The following is a 15,702-nucleotide window of genomic DNA, read 5'->3' as shown; positions in this document are numbered from 1 at the left end:
GTCATTACATTCGTAATGAATACTCCTCGGTATGATTGCTTAGTTATGCATTAGAAAGCAGCTATCGGTGTTGGGTGACGATGCATCGATGATGTGGTATAAAATATCTCTCGAGTTTGAATCATACCAGTCTAAAGTCCCATTGTCCCCTCTTAAAATGTCTACGAAGAAACTAGTACTGATTATCGGTGCTACCGGTATTCAAGGAAGGCCATGCGTGTCTGCTATGTTAGCACGACAAGATGATGGAACACCCTCTCCTTACTCTGTGAGAGTGCTTACACGAGATCCAACGAGCGAACAAGCGAAGGGTCTTGCCTCTTTGGGCGCAGAGTTATTCCAAGGTTCGTGCTTTCATGCTACCCTCATGGATATATCCGCTCAGTCTGAGTATTTCTACTAGGCAGCTTCGAAGACTTAGAAACCGTCGCCGCCGCATTGGAAGGGTGTTACGGAGTCTTTGTGAACACGGACACGTTCTCTGTGGGCCAACAGAAGGAGATCTACCTTGCTATCAAGATGTTCGAACAAGCACACCGCGTCCCTCAGATGAGGCACTTCATCTGGAGTGGTCTGGATTACGGTAGCAAGGTTAGTCTCGCCGAAATATGAAGTCAGACACCAATCAATTTCGACCCGATTCCATCCATAGTTTGGCAGATTCGATCCAAAATATTGTACCGTACATCTAGATGGGAAAGGTATTGTTAGTGATTTCTTGAGGTCGCAGGATTCGAGCCCCAGCGGAGAATCCTTGACTTGGTCCATTATAACGACTGGACCATACATTGAAAATCTTGGGGGTGTATGTCCAGTCCGTTCAATTGAAATGTCCTTATGTTCTGACATTTCCATTCCCACTAGGTGCTCCTTGGTCCCCTCGCAGAGCGCGAGAAAGGCGCAGTAGTGTTCGCTCTTCCTGTCGGAGATGGGCATGTCCCCTCCATTAGTGTAGAAGACATCGGCTGGTGGGTACGTTACACCTTCGACCACCGTTCTGAAACTTCCGGTCAAGAACTCAAAATCGCGACGGAGATGATGACCATGGACCAACTCGTCGAAACATTTACGAGGGTGACAGGAATTCCTGCGATTCGCAAACGAATGTCGGTTGAGGAATATCTTGGTAGGTACCCTCACACGAATCATTCCATTATAAAAGGAGAGAAAGGCCCTACTATAAGGGAAACGTTTGCTGGGATGTTCAGGGTATGGGGAGATGATCTTTTGACGAGAGACATGGACTGGATCCGTCGTGTTCATCCCACTGGTTATACATTGGAGAGCTGGATTAGGGAGAAAGGCTATGATGGCACTCTTTCTCCTGACCTTAGGTTCTTCAAGAGTAAAAAGTAAGTGGACTTTGTATAGTAAAATTGATAGAATACAATATACGTAGATATGAATCATGATGGGAGGTTATATCATATGGATCAGCCTTCACGGTATCTCGTTCAAATTTAGCAGACTGCGCGACGTTTACACCACTTAGAAGCGTTGAGCAGAAGGGCTTTGCGTTGAGGAACACTTGAGAGCAAGGGAAACCAAAGTTTAGGTCCGTGAAGAGACCACTGTATACCATCTGAGCGGAATATACAATCAGGAACAAACTACGCCAGGCTACGCACAAGGAAAATTCATGACATACTGGGTAGCCGGCATTTTCGAAGAGCGGGGCAACACTCATCAGAGGCCCAAGAAAGAATCATAGCTTCGTCTTGGTTATAGTCCGGTTCTACAGAGCTGAACAGTCGGGGTGAGCGAATGGCATTGGGAGGGTGATGATCCATGTTTAAAGACTCGAGATATTTGAAGTGAGAAAAGGCATTGTCGACGATAGGCTGAATTACAGCGTCAAAATCCTCAATGTTAGATATAAAAAATAAACCCACTCTGTTTGATATATCGATATCATTCAAACCCAGTTTTGTAATACCGGGGAGTTTTTCAGAAATCTTCACAAGAATTTGGGTATTGCATGTAGATTGCCTGAAGGTGTTACGGTACACATCGAGTTCTTGTAAGGTCAACGAACAGTGAATCGCTAGAAAACTCAAAGCTTCATCAAGTATTCCCATTTTCGCTCGTTCGTATTTCCAATCGATATGGACATTCTGGAGGGGCGCATGTTCAGCGAAGAGTTTGATCACTTGTGGACTTCCTGACAAGCAGCGCAATTCCGGAAGAGCGATAGATCGGGGGACGAGGTTGCGGTGAAATGGAAGATAGCAATCGAAGGTCAGACTGACGAGAGTCGTACTGCGCGAAAGAAAGGTCGTGATCGGTTGTGTGATTGGCATGGCGTATGAAAGGACCCGGAAATTTGGAAAATGACATTGGGATAATGCTTCCACATAAATGGGACTGAACGAGGGAACAGAAAGATCTTGCAAATTGGATAAAGTTGGTAAGATTGAGGCAGCCTTGACATCCGCCGCAGATTCTGCGGGTAGTCTACATAAGGTTTAGCACAAAATTGCTGCAATGAACAGATTCTTACAAAACGTCCACGCTATCCCCAGACCCTAGCCAAGTACATACCCTATCAGGCTGATTGTTGATCTGGGTGGGTAGCACAAAGGTCTTTACAGCTCGCGCGGTTCGAGAGTTGTAGGCAATAGTATTAAGACATTGAGACTTGACTTTATGAATTTTCTTGTATAAGATGTCGAGACTGAGTAGATTGAATTCTTTGCAGACACGGGAAAAGGAAAGTACATCCTTGACAGAAAGATAAGCAGCAATTTCATGGAGAAGTTCTGTTGGGAGCGAGTCGAGAGGAAGGTTATCACAGCTAGGTTTCGCGTGGGCGGGGTACATGATTGACAACAAGCAACAACAACAACCTACAACAACATTTCAACTTTTTGATCGGTGATAGAGTCATATGATCATGAGTCAACAAAGGGCCGTGCGAACGTTTATCAAACATTCCTTCGAATCTTCACGGCGCACGCGTCCCGCGTTTTTCTAGGTTGACGATGAGTTCAACCTCTTCCCCTGCCGGACCACGTCGCTCTCAACGCGACAAGAAACCGGCTAAACCAATCACAACCGGTGACAAATGGATTTGCTTTTGAGATTATTGACAGTACTAAATCGCAAACAGTTACCGAACCTTCTACCACAAGTCGCAAAAGGAAACATGCGGATACGGACAATGAGGAGCTTGTTGGAGCTAGCGATCATCCTCCAGGGCAGGATGATGATAGTGATGCGAACGAAGTCAACATGGAAGGCTCTGACAGTAGTATGGATGAAGATGAGCGACCGCGAAAGTCATTAAAGAGAAAGAAAGGCGCGCTAGCCAAAAGACCGCGAACAGCAGCTTCTTCGACGCGTAAGCCCAAGGCCCCACGCGTACCAAAAGATTCCGCCGCCACAAACTCCAGGAAACGCGCCAACGTAGCCCCTAATGCCCCCTTTGATCCAGCCTCCATAACAAAAGTTACCAACATTTCTTCCGATAATCCTTTGTTCAACGCCATCTTGAATCCAAATGCCGCTCTTCAAGGAACTGTGGAAGACTATCTCGAGTCTCTTCATCAAGACGAGAATCAAGCTCTAGCTGAACTAGTCAACATGATCCTACGATGTTGCGCATGCAACGACACTATTGACGGTGACACTGCGGTAGATTACGATGGGGTGGTTGACCGTCTGGATGATATGGCGGAAGAGTTGAAGAAGGTCGGTCACGTCGTCGAAGAGCGTCTCCAATCATTCACATTTTATAGATTACTTCCCCCGCTGGAACATATCCGTTAATATCTAAAGCTTCACCGTTTCACGTCGCAAAACCCAAATATTCTTTCAGAGCAAGCCTCTCAGAATTTATTTCGCGTTTGATGAATTCTTCTGCCCTGTTTGGCTCCATTTACAACAACCAGCTCATCGAGACGCTTCAGGTATATCGGTCCATATTGCTACTTGCATCTAATAGCTGAGATCCTATTACAGGTCTGGCTGGTGCCCATGTCGTCATCTCAAATACGTTCGATACGACACACTTCGACAGTCATTGCTTTGGAGGTTGAAGCCGCGCTCTGTCAAGTCGCGAAAGAAGTCGAGAAGGAGGTTGAACTCACAGGAAGAATGAAAGAAGGTGAAAAGAAACGGGCTCGTAACAAAGGAAACACGACAAGTAGCGCTAAGGGGAAAGACAAGGAGCTTGACGCGAAATTGCACGAAACTCAAGAGAGGCAGAAAAAGCTCGAGGAGTTCATCAAGGAATTTATCAATGGGTAAACATCATGTCAATTGCTACAGCTACCACTTCGCTGATGGTGATCTATTTTAGTGTTTTTATCCACCGATACCGCGACCTCGACCCTCTAATCCGTACAGAATGTATCTCATCACTCTCCACGTTTTTCGAAACTTTACCTTCTCACTTCTGTACCGGCTCCGATTACCTACGTTATGTTGGTTGGGTATTGTCAGACCCTGCAGCATCTGTTCGTCTGGCTGCAGTAAAAGCTCTGCAGGTAGTTTATGAAGGTGCCGGAGCCGGAAGTGGGTCCAAAAAAAAGAAGGGTGGCGGTGAAGCGGTGGTAATTCCTGCCCTACGGCACTTCACAACACGTTTCCTTCCAAGACTGTTGGAAATCGCCCGCTTTGATGTTGATATAGGAGTCAGGGTAGCGGTCATGAACGTTTTAGGATCTGTGGACGAACTCGGTAGGTGTTCTTTGAGACGTTCACAAGTCTACCTGCTCAAGCTGCCTTTAGCCTTACTTCCTGAAGATGATCGCAACCGGCTGGGGACTTTGGTGTTTTCAGACGAAAATCGTGTAAGGAAAGGCGTCGGTCGATTTGTCAGTGGTGTATGGGAGGAATGGGTGGAAGAAAAATTGGGGGAGGTCGAGGCGCAACCCTCGAGACCACACGCCTCTAATGGACGGGGACGAGGTAGAGGTAGAGGTGGAGCTGTCGGTAACAAAGGTCGAAACGCGAGCACGAGCGACGTTGATCGAGATAAAATCGGGATAAAGGGTTTAGCCCGTTTGCTCGTTCGGTGGGGACGTGCGCTCGATCACGAACATCGAAAGAAGTCAGCTTCCCAGGAAGAGCAGGAGGAGGATGAGGAGGATGGTAGTAGTGAGGAGCAAAACCCAGACGTGGGCGATATTGGCATAGGTCTCGGTGCTAGCGACACGCGAGGAATTGCTCCAGCTCTGGTGACACATCCCGGGAAGACGAGCGATGTCACCACACGTGGACGCTTAGGTTTGGCTGTTGAGGCACTCTGGGATGACATGGATGTTGTGAGAGATTGGGCAGGTATTTTGGATATGCTTATACTGGATCATAGTGCCTCAGGTCCCAACGATGCATCTGACAAAATTCGAAGTACTCGCAAGGCAGGTAAGATGTCGTCCATGAAGAAAAGAGGTAAACAAATGAACGGGAATGCGGAACAACAAGACGGAAGCGGGGACGACGACGACGACGACGACGATAGCACATCAACCAGCACCAGAGTCGATCAATCGTGGAGACTTAGTGAAGCAGAGGAGGGCGCTTTGCTTGAAGTTTTGGTGGCCTCGTTGAGGCGGACGAGGAAGGACGTAAGTGATGGATCACTGCAAACTTGTTGTTGCTGAACATTATTAGGATGATTCTGCTTGGGAACCCATTACCCAAGCCCTCATCAAAGCTCTTCCCCGTCTCTTCATCAAGTATCAGACCGATGAAATTCGCATAGTCGATGTTCTGACATTGCCGACATTGATGAATCTTGAAGTCTACCTTGAAATGAGGGAGACAAACGTGAGTAGCTGGTACATGCACAAATCGCCATCTTACTGTCCTGCATAGGCTTATCTTTCTCTATGGACCGACATCTCAAAACAATTCCTCACCCATACCTCCTCCTACGTCATCACTACCGCCGCACAGACTATCATATCTCATTTACTTGCCAACACTACATTGTCCCATGTCAACAGTGAGCAAATCCTAGGCTTAGAAGACGAGCTTGCAAGTTCCCTCCGCGACGCCGTTGCAGGTCCTGTGCCACCTACTTCCTCGCCAACCGGAAACGGGGAATCTTCCTCATCTCGAATCACCCGCGACATAGAAATTTGTCATCTTACTGAAGATGAGGTCTCGGCCTTAACTTCGGTGATCTTCCGCTTAAGAACTCTGGCTGGGCATCGGGATATGTCGTCTTGGATGGAAGACAATGAGGGTGGTAAACACAGTAGTGCTTGGGATATTTTATGTGCAGTATCTGAAAGAGCTAGACTCAGTGTGGGTGGTGAAGGCGAGGTAATTTTCTTTTTCGCTGGCCTATTTCCTTTGATGATGAGTTTTTTTCAGATGCTGGAACAAAGTCTTCAACTATTGACTTTATACATCATGTGGAAGAGCCGGCGCCTACTTTCCATTGCCGGCGTTTCCACTTCTACGGAAGATGTGCAAGATCGGGAACAACTAATCAACCAGCGAGATTCTCATGTGGATAAGTTGATTGAATACGCGGTCGGTACCCAAGTGCAAGGTAATGGCATCGTTGAAGGTGTCAAACGAGTGGTTCGTAAATTATATTGGTCATTTCCCGCTCTTAGACCTTTCCTTGCAAACAGGCGTTCAAAAACCTTCTCGACCTATACGTACTGTTCTTATCCGCGCCGCCAAACGATGCAGAGAATACCCTTCCTAGTTTGACAATGACTATGAATGATGAGGTACAGTGGAGATGTGCAGGGTATATCCAGGCAGAGGTAGAGCGTTACGCAGACGCTGTGAATCATAGTCACAATGAGGACAGTAACACTGAGGATGATCAGACCGATGACAGCCAGAGTGAAGGAGATGCGGAAGGGCAGTCAAAGAAGAACAAGAAAGCGACTAAGAAGACTGACTCTAGAGAAAACGATAGCGAAGGTAAGTTTTTTATTCATATCGATGTGTTTTTTTATGACTTCCCACAGTCGATTTCGCTTCACGCCCTCTCCTCGAGCAAGAGTATGTATTCATCGACGTCATCTCCACTTTTCTCCGTGCGATGCGCACTGGTGTCATTCAGGTCCGGCACGGAGCTGTTCTTCTCGCACATTATGGAAGACTTGGACCGGCCTTCGATTCTTGCGCAAAATTAGTAATAGAAATCTTGAAAGACGAGGGGCTATTGGGGGAGCATGGTCAGTTGATTGTGCTTGTGGTTACGCAAGCTATGAGGGAGGTGAGTGATTAATCATGCTTCTCAATGTGAAGAGGGTTGAGTAGAAACAATCTGTGAAGGCCTTCAATGTCCACAGACATTCGAAAACTAACGATGATACCAAATTTGCTGCCTTGGGCAAGCTGCTATCGTCCTGCTTCATTCTTCGAGGCGGCCAACTGACCATCCTCCGTCGGCTCGATGTGCAACTACTTGTGGAAATCCACACCAGTCTTCTTAGTTGGATTATTAAACAAATTGGAGCTCGCCCTAGCTCCAACAGCAAAGACCTAAAATCTTTGCTATCATTTTTCCAAGGTCTTGTTCCTCTGGTTTCCGCAGTGCAAAACCGGGACGCATTGAGAATGTTGGTTTTCTTCGTTGGCATTGACATTGCGGGATGCTCATCGTCGTTACAGCAAGGCTCATCTAGATCAAGCTTGGGTGCAAGCCAAAGTAGAACCTGGGGCTACCAAGATTTGGGAACCCTTACGAGCTTATGAGAAGCGCCTGGGTACAGCTATGGGGAAAGATAAACGTAGGCGTCCAACTGGGTACGGAATCTGACTAAAGCGCTAACTTGTTGAATCTTGTAGCTTCAGTACGTAAAGCTCGCTCGGGGAAGAAGAAGAAGGATGTGGGTCTATCTACAGATGGAGAGGAAACTGAAGTGGAAAAGCTGGTCGATGAAGAACATCCATTATCGGATAATGAGGTCCCCCTTGAACAACCACCTCGTCCTCGTCCTCGGCCCCGCCGTGCCACTAAAAAGCGGGCCCCTGAACCTGCCGGTTCTGATTCAGACCCGGAACCCACATCTACCCACCTACATCCAAAGGCTGTGCACAATCCCAGTGCTGCTGCATCCGACTCTCCCAATGTTGGGAGTCCTGTTACCATTGGCAAAAGGCCTAGAGCGGATACCGATGAAGAAACCCAAGACAACGAAACTACTCCCCGACCTTCTCACAAACGCAGTAGGCGAGAAGGCCAGATCGAGGAATCAGAATTACAGGAACGAGATGAAGAAGTCGAAGAGCAATCTCCAATCCCAAATGGGAATGTCTTCGATACCCTTGGTGTCGCCGACCTCCTTCCAGTTCAATCCTCATTATCTGGAGAAACTGGACACGATACTCTAGTACCAAAACGCAAAAAACGTATACGTCACTGAGAATGATGCCCTAATTCAACAAATACCCCTCCTTCCTTGTCATGGACCTGCTTGCTACATTTACTTATTCCGTATTTCTTCCCTATCCAAGTTCCTAATTGCTTTCTCCTTGCTTTCATTTGTATGTGAAACGGATACCGGCATATGCATAAGTGTACTCCGAGGTTGATGTACTACTAAATTTCCTTATATGATAATAGAGTGTGAGGCTTGCTCAAGACACGCGGTCCATAATGATAAATGCAATTAATACTACACAGCAAGCAAGAGAAAAGAATGACTATTATCCAAACAGATATCGACAAATAGATAGAACAGAAGAAACGAAATAGAACAGAAGAATCAGTCGGAATCTGAAAGCAAGCCCAACGTCGCTAGCATCGCGTCACCCTGACCAGATTGGTTAACGTTAAGGAGATTTTAGAAAGTACAAAGAAAAGACATACATCGGCCGACATGTTCTGATATACTTCTGTTAGCCCGGAACGATCTGGCATTGATAGAGGCCGACTTCCACTGGTACTGGAACGAGATTCGGTGCCTTTGTAAGAAGCCCTCTTCTCATCTTCGTTTGCTGATGATCGAGCCCGTTCGACGACAGACTGGGATCGACGCGGCCTAAATTCATTCGAAGGAATACCAAGCATATCACAGAGTTCTTCATACATTGCCCTAGTTTCTGTATTTGGTGTGGGCCCATCCGTCGAAAGCGCCTACATTTTGGGTTATTACTTGGATCAAAACGAATTATAGGTAACTCACTATGAATGATCGGGTGGAGGGCAGATCCGTAGAGATATCGACAGGCCGGTGAGGGCGTCGAGGAATTGGAGGAACTGGTGGTATATCCTCAATAGAGAACGCAGATTTAATACCACCGGAAAAAGATGCAGCACTGAGCCTATGTGTGCTGCTTATGGATGACCGAGTGGAACGCAAGCCTGCCTTCGAGACACGGATACTTGATTTCCTCATTGCCGTTACTCGACCCGAACGATTGAATGAAGGACCATCGCCATTGTCGCCTTTTTCATTAATCCGATCAAAATCTTGAGCCAGTGTTTCTGCTTGCTTCCAAGCATCATCTCGTTCTGCTTCGAGTGCCACCACTTGTGAACGAAGGGCATCTGATATAGCGAGCTGCTTGAGGAAGCTTGCATTCAATTTTCTGATTGCCATGGCAAGGGAGCTCGCGTCATGAACGTCTCTCAAAGACGTCAGCTGGGATATTTGTTCGTCTGCATTATAGAGTTCTTCTGCTAGACGGTCAAGGGTGCTAGTAACATCCCGAAGTTCGTTGATGACACGTAACGACGAAGTCGCATCTTCATGGAAAGTTCCATCGCAATACGACGTCAGGGTAGCCAGCATCTCTGTGCGTCTGCGAGTCAACCTCTTGTACCGTGTTTTGATGTCCGTCCGTTGCAGTTCTAGCCTATGTAACTCGGTTGGAATATCTTGATCAACAGTTTCTAGACGCAACAAGCGAATGGCAGATGCCTCTGCCGACTGTCTTATTGCTCGAGAAACGATAGCTTGAAGCTGAGCGGAGGTAAAAGTCCACTTCGCAGCATCCATGGTGTAACCTCTCCACTTAGGGGCTGGCGATTGAAAACGAGGAGAGTGAGGTGCAGAGGACGTTGTACGTAATAGCTTGGAAGCATTACTGTTAAGCGAGGAGATAGATCCATTGCGTTGTCGTCCAACTGGGTTGATTGCTGTGTGGCTGGGTCGACGAGGACCGATGGGTAAAGGGGGGCGACTACGTCCACGTCGTGCCCCAATGCTAGACATTGACTGCCGCGAAGAGTCGGCACGACTACTGGGAGGAGTATTAGGAGTCACAAGGTTGGACCCTCCAGAGGTCGGAGTCGAGTTTCCATGACCGGGACCTTGATCAAAAACAAGGGTATAATATGGCGGTGGCGAACCTAAAGAGGGTATAGACGCTGTGTTTTCCATATCTGTCTCTGTCTCTGCCGATGAACCCGCTGACCCTGGAGTATAGTTGGTGTGTTGTGAAGCAGGGAAAGAAGGAAACGGGTGAGGAGAAGGGGGTGCAGCTGATCCTGAAACGGTCGACTGCGAAAGAGTGGAGTCTTCAGGCGGGGATGCGATATCGGATTGGGCAGGAACTACGAGAGAAGTAGTCGATGCTACCTGATGCAAACCAGGGGGTTGTCCCGGAAGAGGACTGTACAACGAAGGAGAAGGCGGCAATGGCGGCAGCCCTCTGACAGTAAGCGACAACTGGGAGGAATTATTTACAAGTTCGTCCTTCCTGACTGTAACTTCACCTGCTGAATCCTCCCGCAAGATCGACGAGGCCGCCTGTGAATGATGACTTCCTGTTGGGCTGACCGTATCACTCTTTAGAGACGGCGATGGTTCGTCGTCGGAATTTGGAACTTTTTGAGTAATCCAGGATGGGTATGCCGCTTTGCGCTTGGACCCTTCGTCCTCCTTCACTTCTGGCTCTGGATCAAGAGCTATCGAGGGTGATGAACTCTGTATATCTGCGGGATTGCTAGCATGAGTGTGTGTGGCCACTGTCCTTGCTCGATTATTACTGAGCTGTCTGGTGTGTCTTGCTCCTCTGACAGAGGAAGCCGCGCGCGCGAGCATATGATGCGCAAGAGCTGGCATCGGCTCGCCGGCGCCCGTCATTGGTGTGGGGGGCACAGCGATAAGAATTTGATCCTCAGAACGTCGTTCACTTGGTCCGGGAATCCCGGGCGAAGCCATCGAGCCGGCTGACCATAGCGGACTAAATGCATTGGGAGTTTCAGGGAAGGTTTGTTTCACATATTCTTGATGGGAGTAATCGTTGCTACTTGTCGGAGAACTCGCGGTAGATATCGGTCGCGTACTGATGAGATTGAACGATGTGAGGTCCTGAGAGTCGCGTACAATTTTGATAGGATTCGGAGCACTCCCCGAACGTTGTCTATTAAAAAAGCTGAAAACAGGGGGAGCAAATATCGACGAAGAAGCAGAAGTAGGTTCCGGAGATGCAGGTTCATTCCGCTAGAAAAAGCAAAACATCAGAAAGAGTTCGGAAAATAGTTGTAATGAACGCACTTGGGAGCTTTCTCCAATGGGCAGTAACCGCTGTGTTCCTCTTGTTGCTCGTGGACCTAGCAAAGAAAATTTGAGCTAACAAATTCCAACCCTTCGTAATAGTGTAGTACTAACCATTCGGAGATCCAGTACTCCCTGTAGAACGTTTAGAATCACGCCTGTAAGGAGAGGGTGGAGACAACTGAGAACTCGATTCTTCAGTGATGGGTGAAAACGGGGGCCGAAAGTGGGGGTTATCAAGCGTCATTGGTATGTGACCTCCCGAGACTACTGGGTCGGGACTAGCGGGTGACGTGAGATCGGCATTCGAATAGTAGTCATCCAGCATGGTATCATAACCCTTGCCTGAGGATGTTGAGGATGTTGGTCGATTAGACGATCCACCATCAGAGGAAGCATGGGACACTGGGCGCGCATAATTTGGAGAAAGATATGGAGATTGTGCGGTATCCGGTGCGGAAGGAGCTATGCTCTCATCGTTTAATAAGCTCGGCTTGTTATTGACCACGGCAGTGTCGGTCTCTGAAATATGGGATTGTTGAGCATCAGAGGGCAAGGGTGCTCCGATGCTATTGGAACGTGCCAATATTTCTCCCTCTGAATCGCTCCGCGGAATTGAGTTACTGATACTCTGACGCTTTCGTCTAGCATCACTGAGCCGCCGCGGGTTCTTTGGCGGTATATAGACTGAATCAGCATTGGGGGGTAGTGGGACTAACGAATGATTGGTGTCCGGAGTACCGTGCGACATCGGAGGAGAAAGGAAGGGGTTTTCATCGCGAGGAAGGGTGGCTGAATCGGTACGTGTCAGGACTGAACCCCAACTTCGATACCTCGCAGCACGCTCATCACGCTCATCAGTTGATAATACGAACGTGTTTCCAATCAGTGCCCGAGCTAATGTAGTACCTGAAACAGCGCTCGCCGAGTATTCGTCTCCAGAGTGAATTGATTCAGGCCGGGATGGCGAATGCCAGGTTCCTTTTGACCCACCAGAGGACCTGATGATTTGTACTTTTGGACCATGCATAGATGGATTAGGTATTTTGATTGGTGAAGGCGCAGTCCTTTTGAAAGAAGGTATCTATATCGTCTTTTGAGCAAAATTACGGCAGCAACATATGTAGTGGTAACTCACCGTCCCACGGGGAGGCTTCTCATCAGTCTTGACAAAGCTTGAAGCCTTTGGAAGTGATTTTCAGAAGCAGCATGAAAGACGATCTACAGATACTTACATTCATTGCCTCTAAGTTTGCGACAATGTTACTGTCGTTAGAGGATGAGGAAGAGTAATCATCATCATCATAGACACTTTCATCATCATCATCGAGAAGTTCCTCGTCTTCTTTACTTGTAAGTCCTTCCTGAGTAATCGTATGTTCTTCTGGGGGAAGCTTACTGCTACCAGCGCCAGGAGATTGATGGCTCAGCCTCCCATTATACATCCTCTCGTCCAGCAGATGAGAGGGTATCCAATCCGACATCGAGCCTGAAGGCAGTTCTACATCGAGCTTTCTGGGTGGAGTCGATGGACGAGCCGGAGCCAATTGTGAGCTCGATGGAGACTGGAACGGTAGTTGAGCGGCATCTTCCTCGTCTTCGTTACTCTGGAGGCTCTGGGTAGGGGTAATATGAACGATATCTGGCGACGCGTATGGATGATGAGGTGAATTGGGAGAATCGAAGTGACGAAGAGCATTGAATCCCTTTGGCTTCCGCAGCGCTTTACCGTACGATATGAAGGTGGAGAGATTAGGCATAGTTGAAAGTTACACACAGACCCCCGGGACGATGAAATCAATGGTGGGCCAGAACAGAAGCAAAAAGAGCGTACAGAAGGAAAAGAGCAATATTAGACGATGGTGTAAGATGCAAAGGAGACGAGCCGACAGCGACGCTTGCATTTACATCAGTCCGATTGTTGATATGATGATATCTACCCTTCGCCGATTGTTCCGGAGTTTGTGGCCCATACAGCCGCATACAGCCTCATCAATACGAAACGTGGATATTTTCCCTAATATTCCGAACAGTTGAATGTCTTTCTCTCCGCTGATGGGAAAACCGTGCCCTTCTGGCCGCGCTCGCATCAGCACAAATGTCGATGTCGTGGTTGCCATACTTAAGTTGCCAATTTTCGCCAGCTACATACGCCCCGACGACTCCTTAGGTTGTCAACTTATACCAATACCTCACCGGCCGAGCACGCAAGCGTACACGTTTCATCAGGTGCAGCATGTGCGCCACCTGGAACTGCCTCTCGATATGAGTGTTTTATCCTTTTTTATCTCTTCCCATTCCCATAGCACAGTGTCCACTGTCAACTGATGTTGTAGAGCTGCATTCTATGACAACTCTTTTAGACCGCTGCTGAAGTACATATGTATGTGCTATTCCTCAAACATAAATACTTCCTAGTTCAAACCGTGGCACCCGTGCTTCCTTCAAACATGAAAAGCAATTGAAAAGCCACATTCGCCCCTCGGCTTCAAGTTATCACGGTACTCACTGATGTTACTACTTCAGATGTAACCGTCAATCTCCTCGACAAGTACCAAAATTCTGGATCTTGACTTCTGGTTCAAGTAGGAGTGTTCGTCGAGAACAGATCCTGCTTCTGATGAAGACTGGCAGTACCCAATATCTCTGGTCTCTATGTTGTGGAAAAGTGTGGAAACCGCCCTTCCAAAACAAAAAATATCTGAATTGAATCCTATTCAAACATTCTAAGTAATTGATTAAAATCACTCGTTTTTATCTGATTCAACCTCTGAATCATGTTCAACAATTTTCAAGTTGACCGACGCCGGCTCCTTCGCAAGTCGTTTGGCCCTTGCAAATATCCCAACTTCTTTGTCGCGGATGAAGTTCACTATCACCATTGGCCACGATGGATGAGAAGGGAGTGTGTCGTAGAATTCAGGGGCCAAAGCACGAAGGGCGGGTAAACGTGTCCAGGCAACAGACGGGAAGTCGTGGTGTTCATTGTGATATCCAACCTACGAAAATGATGGACCCGTCGATTGTCAAATCATCCCGATCAAGTGTGTGCAAACGTACGTTATAAGCCAGGATGTTCAATTGACCGTAGTAGCTGAATGTTTCCTGCTCCAAACCATCCCAGAGGTAATGTTCAGCGATGAAATGCCCAGCACATGGATGAAGACTACCAGCAAAGAAGCTGCTAGCGAGCAGATACACTAGTGGCTTTATACCAAACACTTTGACTACTAGATAATCAAAGACCAGTTGAACGATGAAATTTGCGAAATGCCATGTCGTTAGCTTCTGAGAACGAACAAATCCAGGACGGAGAGCATAGAACAGAATTTGAAAGGTCCTATCGAAGTGTCAGGGCGGGTATGAGGATCTGGTGGAAAGGGAGAGACGAACGCGAAGAAAACCTTTCCGAGGACGTTGTTCAGTAACAAGAGCTCTATTCGGGTAGGCAAGTCGGTATCAATTCCGTCCTGGCCCATGAATTTGTGATGCTCAATGTGATACCTCTAAATCCATAAGTATAGTAGGATAGTCGCGTAAATGAAAACGGTATACCTTAAACATGGCGCAGTAAGGAATACCTATAGGTAGGTTCGCGAAAACCGCAAGTGCTTTGTTAGGCCAGACTCCGGGGAACGCAAGGTTGTGTGTGATTTCATGTATGGCAAGGAATAAATTGTGATTCGCAGTTCCACCAATGGCATAGGCACAAAAGAGGAACCAAGGTGAGAGGATCTGGGTACGGCGAAGAGCTATTGCCACGATGAGCTGCAGAGACACTACACCAAACACGATGTACTTTGTCAACGGCTCGTAGCCCATTAATTTAGTAACCTTTGCGAAAAAGGTCAATGTAAGATTCAAAACACAATCAAATACACCGCAAGCACCTCGGGATGTGCCTTCATGATCGCCATCCTCCGTGAACGATGAGGCTCCTCTGTCATCAACCACAAAAAGTCACTAGGATCATGTGGCGGTCCTGGGTGAGATTTCCCGTCATCCTGAGCGGTCGGAGTGGTGATAATGGTCCGACGTGGCGAACGTTTGCCTTCCCAGAGAGTTTCTGCACCGCCGTATAAGCTGAAGTCTAAGTTCCCTGTATTCAAGCACGACCTGACAATCATGAGTCGTAATAAGCCCACCTCCTTTATCAACAAACATGGCCAGAGAATGCACGTAAGGCCAGAATCAACTTGTAGGTTATTGATATCGGCCCATATGTAAATGATCAAGTAACCCTAAGCTGGGAGTAGGGCCGCGCCCCGTGTAAAGTTAT

The 15,702-nt window shown here is 47.6% G+C and overlaps 5 protein-coding genes across 5 annotated transcripts; 2 read left to right on the top strand and 3 right to left on the bottom strand.

Moving 5' to 3' along the window:
- Positions 1–157: 157 nt before the first annotated feature.
- On the top strand, positions 158–1,356 carry C8R40DRAFT_1174607 (NAD-P-binding protein; the record flags this gene model as incomplete). Its single annotated transcript, XM_046232204.1, has 4 exons — positions 158–344; positions 404–591; positions 653–805; positions 865–1,356. The coding sequence occupies 4 exons, from the start codon at positions 158–160 to the stop codon at positions 1,354–1,356; spliced, it is 1,020 nt and encodes a 339-aa protein (XP_046082566.1).
- An 85-nt stretch (positions 1,357–1,441) lies between these two features.
- On the bottom strand, positions 1,442–2,828 carry C8R40DRAFT_1122025 (uncharacterized protein). Its single transcript, XM_046228842.1, has 4 exons — positions 2,501–2,828; positions 1,893–2,454; positions 1,649–1,841; positions 1,442–1,582 (listed from the first exon to the last, which is right to left on the bottom strand). Exons 1-4 carry the CDS (start codon positions 2,818–2,820, stop codon positions 1,461–1,463), a joined length of 1,197 nt encoding a protein of 398 aa, XP_046082565.1. The 5' UTR covers positions 2,821–2,828; the 3' UTR covers positions 1,442–1,460.
- Positions 2,829–2,926: 98 nt separating this feature from the next.
- On the top strand, positions 2,927–8,545 carry C8R40DRAFT_1122019 (uncharacterized protein). Its single transcript, XM_046228841.1, has 13 exons — positions 2,927–3,057; positions 3,110–3,690; positions 3,738–3,908; positions 3,961–4,244; positions 4,301–5,570; positions 5,617–5,772; positions 5,821–6,273; positions 6,325–6,537; positions 6,591–6,891; positions 6,939–7,189; positions 7,249–7,535; positions 7,588–7,706; positions 7,765–8,545. Exons 1-13 carry the CDS (start codon positions 2,982–2,984, stop codon positions 8,340–8,342), a joined length of 4,740 nt encoding a protein of 1,579 aa, XP_046082564.1. The 5' UTR covers positions 2,927–2,981; the 3' UTR covers positions 8,343–8,545.
- C8R40DRAFT_1239820 (uncharacterized protein) lies at positions 8,546–13,357 on the bottom strand. Its single transcript, XM_046233493.1, has 7 exons — positions 12,659–13,357; positions 12,562–12,606; positions 11,538–12,507; positions 11,424–11,479; positions 9,105–11,369; positions 8,789–9,055; positions 8,546–8,732 (listed from the first exon to the last, which is right to left on the bottom strand). The coding sequence occupies exons 1-7, from the start codon at positions 13,181–13,183 to the stop codon at positions 8,685–8,687; spliced, it is 4,176 nt and encodes a 1,391-aa protein (XP_046082563.1). The 5' UTR covers positions 13,184–13,357; the 3' UTR covers positions 8,546–8,684.
- A 359-nt stretch (positions 13,358–13,716) lies between these two features.
- C8R40DRAFT_1122015 (dihydroceramide delta-4-desaturase) lies at positions 13,717–15,653 on the bottom strand. Its single transcript, XM_046228840.1, has 6 exons — positions 15,569–15,653; positions 15,314–15,513; positions 14,979–15,257; positions 14,817–14,929; positions 14,484–14,763; positions 13,717–14,422 (listed from the first exon to the last, which is right to left on the bottom strand). Exons 1-6 carry the CDS (start codon positions 15,585–15,587, stop codon positions 14,168–14,170), a joined length of 1,146 nt encoding a protein of 381 aa, XP_046082562.1. The 5' UTR covers positions 15,588–15,653; the 3' UTR covers positions 13,717–14,167.
- Between the last annotated feature and the right edge of the window lie 49 nt (positions 15,654–15,702).

The sequence above is a fragment of the Lentinula edodes genome (assembly GCF_021015755.1).
Source record: "Lentinula edodes strain Le(Bin) 0899 ss11 chromosome Unknown C8R40scaffold_37, whole genome shotgun sequence".
Taxonomy (NCBI): domain Eukaryota; kingdom Fungi; phylum Basidiomycota; class Agaricomycetes; order Agaricales; family Omphalotaceae; genus Lentinula; species Lentinula edodes.
Note: the sequence above shows the minus strand (reverse complement) of the source record. Positions and strands in the feature narration are given on the sequence as shown.